This window comes from Marmota flaviventris, chromosome 5 (assembly GCF_047511675.1).
Source record: "Marmota flaviventris isolate mMarFla1 chromosome 5, mMarFla1.hap1, whole genome shotgun sequence".
Classification (NCBI taxonomy): Eukaryota; Metazoa; Chordata; class Mammalia; order Rodentia; family Sciuridae; genus Marmota; species Marmota flaviventris.
The window spans coordinates 2967992-2975768 of record NC_092502.1 but is presented as its reverse complement, the minus strand read 5'-3'; the positions used below and the strand labels follow the sequence as shown (position 1 = coordinate 2975768).

The 7777-nt window shown below is 44.8% G+C and overlaps 1 protein-coding gene across 1 annotated transcript; it reads left to right on the top strand.

Annotated features, from left to right (window-relative positions):
• The first annotated feature begins 5881 nt into the window (after nt 1-5881).
• On the top strand, nt 5882-7005 carry LOC114080290 (olfactory receptor 2T1-like). Its single transcript, XM_027921842.2, has one exon. It carries the CDS (start codon nt 5882-5884, stop codon nt 6836-6838), a length of 957 nt encoding a protein of 318 aa, XP_027777643.2. The 3' UTR covers nt 6839-7005.
• Nucleotides 7006-7777: the final 772 nt, after the last annotated feature.

The window sequence follows — 7777 nt, the reverse complement described above, 5'->3', positions numbered from 1 at the left end:
TCCACCAAATTAACAGACTAAAAAGGAAACCAACCTCAGAAAGAAAAATAAAATACCAGCTCCAACTGTGGTCCCACTTGGTTCCAGGAGAGAAACCTGGCCATTCCTGGGTCCATGCAGTCTGGCCCTTTCCCGGGCTAGCATGTTGTGCATATTGCATCTTTATATATTATAAGCACAACAAAGCATTGTTTTGGGTATTACCCTATAATACCCTATAATGTATTTTAAAGAAACTAGGAGACACAATGAGCAAGTGCAAATTTGAACATCTCTATTGCAATTGTTTCATGGCATCTTGGAGAACACAGAAAATGCAATATGCAGATAGATCATCTCCTGATTACTTATGGAATTGCCTACTTTGTTTTCTTTGGTATGAGCTCAGATCACTGTCTGAGGCCACCTACTCCCAGTCCAAAGAGCTTCCTTTGGTATTTATTAAAAGAGAGGTCACAACAATCAATGTTATCAGTTTTTGTTTTCCTGGAAAATATCTTTATTTGCCTGTCATGTTAGAAATATGGAAGTATTTTTGTGGAGTCAAGGGTTTTTGCTGTCAACACTTTGATCGTCTCTCCCGTGGGTAATGGGAAGTCAGATGTCAATCTCACTGGGTTTCACTTGTGTGTGATAAATTGTTTTCCTTGACAGGTTCCAAGATTTTCTTACCTTTGGCTTCCAACACCTTGACTCCAATGTGTCTGGATGTAGATATTTGTTTGCATTTATCCTACTTGGAGTTTATTTCATTTTCTGGATATGTAGGTTAGTATTTTTTCAACCAATTTGGGATATTTTCAGTCTTAAGTCTTTATTTGCATGTTTAAGTAGCTTTTTCACCTTTGTTCACATTTCTCTGTGAGGAAGAGCTGCCAGGGAACATTCTGATGAAGTGCTCAGGAAACAGAGTCTGATACTTTGGAGCCCAGCAGAAGTGCTGTTCTCAAAGCCCGTGTGACTCTGAGGCCACTTGTGCACTCCCAGGGGTGCCAGGCTCATTAACTGTGACAAGTGTGTCTCGGGCTCCTGAGGTCAGCAGGGAGAGAATTGTTCCGCCCAGGAGCTCTCCTGCCTTCTCAGAAAACTATGTAAACTCCTGTCCCCTCTCACTCTGAGCACTCCCTGTCATGCCAGGGTCCCCTAATGCAGAAAATCCAGGTGAATTCAGCATTTATAAGTGAGACTTTTTTTCATGCTTTTTAATTTTTTTTTCCTTTTACCACCCTCCATCCCTTTATGTGCTATTTCCTTGTGAAGATGGGAAGCAAGTGTATCAACATTCTTAGGAGGCTGGAGACTTCTCGTGTTTTGTCCTGCACCCTGACAACACTGGATGAACCAGACCTTGAAGGACTCTCACAACTGTGAATTCCTCTCAGTATAAAGTGGAGGACAAACTATGACCTCTGAGTGTACCGTTTTCTCCTCTAACCAAAGAACTCCCTCTTCTTTTTGAAAAGTCTCTTCATTCTCTGACCCTAGTGTAGGTGCACGAGGTTCCTGTGTTTTGTTGGTAAGTTTTGTTTTACAGAGTCCCCTGTAACCTTAGCAACATGTATTTATATTTTGTCTCAAAATTACACAACTCTGTAATTTTAACAATTACACAACTTTTCTGTGAAGATAACTGTTTTCATGTGCAAATAATGAGTCAACGATGTGATGTGTCTACATCAAAACAGAAAATAATGTTCTCATGCTGTCCATGAGCGGACAGCATTTCCCTTCACCTATGTATTATAATGGGCTCCATTAATGACAGCTAGAAAATGCAAAAAGAAAATAAGGCCGGTTGAAAGTAATTATAAAACTATACCTAGAATCAAGGAAATTTTTCAGTACTGGAAAACTGCACCTACAGTTAACTGTTGTGATTGCATCTTAAACTGAACATTGCAGAAACCATTCTAAGTACCAGGACTTGAGGACTTTGGCAAAGAAGTCATAGATGAATGCACGTAAGAATTGGGGGTGCAGAACCTGCCAAAGAACACAGGGTGCCTGCAGTGGTACTCACATTATGAACGTTCAACATTCAAAGGGAAGAAATCTGCAAGCTCCCCAGACCAACTCCTGTAGGACAAGGGACTCCAAAATTAACCTCCCTTTCCTGTCTCAAGCCCTCATTTTCCTGTCCCAAGCCCTCCCTTCCTGCCCTAAGCACAATAAAAATTCCAATTGGGCTGAGCCCCGCGCGATTCCCCAGATAGGCTCTGTTGGACTGGGTGGTCTCGCCTGGGAGTGAATCTCAATAAAGCCTCGTTCAGCAGCCTTTTAATCTGCCTCCTTTTGGTCACCCATGCCTGACCTTACAACTTCCAATTGCAGCAACGTGGGAGGAAGAAATTTGTGGCACAGGAGCTCAAGCAGCCATGTGTCCCTTGTGAAGCAGGAGTGGCCATCTGTGGGTGTCGGGGTGGAACACATGCATTCCCTTCCCCAGTATGTGGCACTGTGTGATGAGAGGTAATTGAAGTCAGCCTGAGAGGTTTATCAGATAAATTCTTGCCAATGTTGTCCTGTAGGTTTTTTCTCTTGTTCTTGTTATTTGCAGGTTGAGCATATATATGCCCCTGAAAGACATTCAGATTTTCTTCAGGCTTAATAACAATATATTCAGTTTCCTGAGAATTTCTGTGAAATGCCATTTCCTTCAAGTAAAGAAATATTCTGTGGAAAAGGTTACAGGATCTGACTGTGGACGTTTCTTCACTCTCTGGATTGTCTGGGTTTACATACCTGAAGAACAGCAGGTATTTGCAATTCAAATCCATGCATCTTAGTAGCATATGTTGATTGCTTCAATGAAGAGACTGGATACTCTCACATATTTACTAACAGTTTTGAAATAATTCACACACATATGTATAACACTGACATTTTACTTTCCACTGTAGGAAATATTTTCACCTGTAGGTAAAAATTTCTTAATTTAATCCTAAATCAGCCTGAATATTTTGTGATCCCAACCTAATAGGAGCAGGTACCAGGTTCATAGTGTTTGAGGGGAGTCCAAGGCCACAGGATTCATCAGTGTCACAATGGAAGAACTTGGTTCATCTAATGCTGACTCTGTCTCACTGCATGTCTGCTCCCTGACTGCAGGAGTGGATCCCTGTGTAAAGGGGCTCACTCCAGATGCTTCCTGATACATTCTTAAATACTAAGCCACATCAAAAGATGCAACTGACACCCAGCTATTCAACCAGTGCAGATCCTATGCTCCCCCAGAGTGTATGATCTAACCAGGTGTTTGATTTAGAGTCCCAGTTCACACTGAGGAAGTCTGCTCTCTGACAAGTTAGACCTCTGTGAGCAAGCAGCAGAAGACTGTCAAGCTGGAGAAAGGACCAGCCCTTACAATTAGCCCTGGCATTTCACCACTAGGCACACACAGCAAGCTGGCATAGAAAAAGGAGGCATAGCAGACAAAGTTTTAAAGAATATTTAGGAGTGAGTAGGAACAGAGCAGAGAATGGCATTTGAGTACACTACAACACTCGGTTCTCTGTGTTATTGAGGTTTTAGTGTATGATAGGAGTTAAGTGAACCAAGACTGCTGCCTAGGACATCCCATGAGTGGACAGCATTTCCCTTCACATATGTATTATAATAGGCTCCATTAATGATGGCTAGAGAATGCAAAAAGAAAATAAGACCGATTGTAAATAATTATGAAACTGTACCTAGTATCAAGGAAATTTATGAAACCTGGCACTAAAGATTATAAAATTAGAAAAAATAAATAAATGTGGTCAACATTGCTTGCACTCTTAAGAAACAGCAGTTCTGATTAAAATAACTTATGATATCTCTAAATTATGAATAATTTTCACTGATCAATTGAATGATTATGTTATTTGGAGCCCAGCCAGGGACCCTGCCTGGATCCTATTGGCAGGATTCAATTATCCATCTGTATAAGAAAATGTTACAAAAGGAAAAAAATGAATTTTGTGCACTTTGACAAAGCTGGGGAGAAGCAGCTATGTCATTTCTCCCTGGTCCCATAGAAGCATAACTTAATAGAACCAAAGCCAGGAGTTCTGGGTGCAGAGATTTATTTTGGCTGGGCTGGCTAGAGATCATGGCAGTCTCAGTTTCCTGGCTGCCCCCAGGGGCCATAGTTAGTTTTTCAGTTTTTGGCTCTCATCATGAGGACGTTAGCAGATACAGAGAAACAGTTGTCAGAAATTGCTTTTACTTTTAGCTGGGTGCAGTGGTGCATGCCTGTAATCCCCAAAACTCGGGAGGCTGAGGCAGGAGGAAGGCAAGTTCAAGACCAGCCTAGCAACTTAGTGAGTCCTTGTCTCAAAATAAGAACTAAAATGGGCTGGGGATGCAGCCTAGTGGTAAAATGTCCCTGGGTTCAATCCCCAGTACCAAAAAATAAAAAAAAAAATTAAAGGGACTCTGTTCAATTACATATAGCTAAAAATGTAATAGACCACTTGGCTCTCATGTTTTACTTGATAGCTACAATCACTATCTAGCTATTGTCCTGTGTGATGGGTGAGAACACAGAGGGAACTGAGACAACCCAGGGCACCCTTCCCCCACTAACTGATGGTTTGCTGCTGACACTTGGTCACTGGTGGAAAAGGGGCTTTACAGCTCCTCACTTCCTGGGTTGACTGCAGACCAAAGAGCCAACAGATGTGGAGATCCTTCAGCTCAGCTTGGCACAGGGTGATTTCACATTGGTGTCAATACTGTTCAGTGGTGTGCTTCAGTGTCAATGACTCGGAGGCTCTCCAACACAGGTTTGGAGTGTTTAGAGGAGCCGTGGATTAGTTTGGTTAAATTAACTCAGTTCAGAAAAATATCTGTCATGAATTCAGCCTTAAAACACATGGAAGGCCATTCTTTACTTTCATAAGGGATTTCTTTGTTTTTCTTCATCAAAACCTGAAATTACAAGAGACACACTCAGTTTTTCCTAATCAAGAAATACTTAAAATACTAAAATTTCCAGAAGTGCATGTGATTTATAGCTCAATATGTATTTCCCTGTGTATTTACTCTGAATCATTCTTGATAGCACTAATTGCTAATTCTCATGCTTCTCAATCCTAATATCAATTCCTCATTATCCTGAAATTAACATTAACATTTCTGTCTTAAAAATAAGCAAAGAAAAGTGAGCAATAGTCTCCTATATTAGATGATCCTTTTGCATCTGAATTTGCAAGAGTGGTTCACATTCCCCCATTCAGACATCCCACACAATTTGCCGACAACGTGGGTGAACTGACACTAAGTGTATTCTCAAGATGGAGCCTGTGACTCCTCTGACCCTCGAGATGTAGAACATGACTCCTGTGACCCTTGAGATGTTGACCATGACTCCTGGACTGAGTGGGAGATTACCACCCATGTGGCTGAATGGCAGACAGACAACTCATAAGCAGATAAAGACGATTTGAAGATGATGGTTATGCTGACCATGACTGAGGGGCATTTAACAACGGTCCCAGTTGATCTGCACTAACGTGTGCTCACACTCATGTGTACACACACACACACAGAGGGAGCGACAACCATGGTACATTCAGTTGCCGCAGAGCATAGGTTACATCTTTATGTACTGTTACACAAGCACTATCGTCATACAGTAGTATCTGCTGACATTTTGTCCAATATAGTTAGTGAATTTATGGCTTAATAATGATCAAATTTACTAAAAATCAGTATAGATTAACATTCTGATACAGATTAGTTGTTGCTTATCAGTTCTGAACTATTAAGAAAGCCATTTTAGACTGTTTCTTCCAAGTCCGATGCTTGACCACTAATCCGAATGTTCTTGTTTTAATTCCCTGGAAATGCCATCCTTCTATCTGGAAGACGTTGGGCTACTCCCACCACCGCAGCCTCAATGGCAGGGGACAACACGTCCTCAGCGGACTTCACCCTTGGGGGGCTGTTCGGCACGGAGGAGACTGGAGGCCTCATCTTCGCGGTCGTCTGCATCGTCTTCTTCACGGCTCTGACGGCCAATGGGGTCATGGTCGTGCTGATCCGTGCTGAGGCGCGCCTGCACACGCCCATGTACTTCCTGCTCAGCCACCTGTCGCTCATCGACATGCTGTACATCTCCACCATTGTGCCCAAGATGCTGGTGGACTACCTGCGGGGCCAGAGGACCATCTCCTTCGCGGGCTGCACGGCGCAGCACTTCCTCTACCTGACGCTGGTGGGCGCCGAGTTCTTCTTGCTGGGCCTCATGGCCTACGACCGCTACGTGGCCATCTGCAGCCCGCTGCGCTACCCGGTGCTCATGAGCCGCCGCGTCTGCTGGCTGATCGTCGCGGGGTCCTGGCTGGGGGGCTCGCTGGACGGCTTCCTGCTCACGCCCATCACCATGAGCTTCCCCTTCTGCGGCTCCCGGGACATCGACCACTTCTTCTGCGAGGCGCCCGCGGTGCTGAGGCTGGCGTGCGCGGACACGGCGCTCTACGAGACGGTCATGTACGCGTGCTGCGTGCTGATGCTGCTGACGCCGTCCTCGGTGGTGGTCGCCTCCTACGCGCGGATCCTGGCCGCCGTCCACCGCATGAGCTCGGCCGAGGGGAGGAGGAAGGCCTTCGCCACCTGCTCATCCCACATGATCGTGGTGACCTTGTTCTACGGGGCCGCCATGTACACCTACATGGTGCCGCAGGCTTACCACCAGCCAGCGCAGGACAAAGTCTTCTCCGTCTTCTACACCATCCTCACGCCCATGCTGAACCCGCTCATCTACAGCCTGAGGAACAAGGACGTGGCCGGCGCTCTGCAGAGGGCCCTGCGGAGACTCCGGGGCTCTCAAAGAGTGTCCCGAGAGGCCTTCTGACTGCCAGCTCTGGTCGTGTGGATGGCAATGGGAACCCTGGCTTGGTGGCCGGGCTCCCCCTGCTGGAATGAACTGGAGGGAAGGGTTCAGCTGTGCAGGAGGAAAGCAGCTGACTTGAAAGTGTGTCCCCTGTACTTCCCTCTCTCAGCTCTTTTTCTGTTCTTAACACCTCCTTTTTGTCCTACTTGGTTCACATTTATGCAAAATAAATACCCAGTGGTTTCCAGAAACAAAAGTTGGAAAATTTCCCCTGGGGTTTTACCTTCTGGAGGTATATTAAACCACTCGGAATCGTCAATGGCATGGGCAGTAGCGAGGAGTGCACTGCCTGTAATCCCAGCAACTACGGAGGCTGAGGCTGGAGGATGGAAAGTTCCAGGCCAGTCTCAGCAACTTAGGGAGCCCCTAAACAGCTTAGTGAGACCCTGTCTCAAAATGAAAAAAATAAAAAAGGGCTAGGGAGTGGCTCAGTGGTTAAGTGGCCCTGGCTTTAATCCCTGGTATTAAATAAATAAAGGGAGTACAGGAGGGAAGATGGTTCTTTGAGATCTATGACAATCGGGTGTAAGTCTAGCTCACTGTTGAAAGAGAAGAGGAACATCATCTTCTGAGAACCTTCCGGGCTCATTCATAGGTGGTAAGAAGAGTCACTGGGCAGTTTCCTCCAGTGGTCATTGTCTGCACCACAATCACTAGGTGCTCATTATTTCCAGTAAAAATTCAGCACTTAATTTTTGTTTGCAGCACATGAATGAAAACGATTTATCTGATAAATTAGAGCTGATGGATGAACGCAAAAGGCACTGCCCAGAGGGCACATGAGCATACTGTGGGAGGGGTCTCAAAACATTGGAGAAATATGCAAACCTGAAATGGGGAGATGGCAAATCACATTTCAAGTGCATTAAGTGATCGCCAGTTAACCTGCCCAGGTGATAG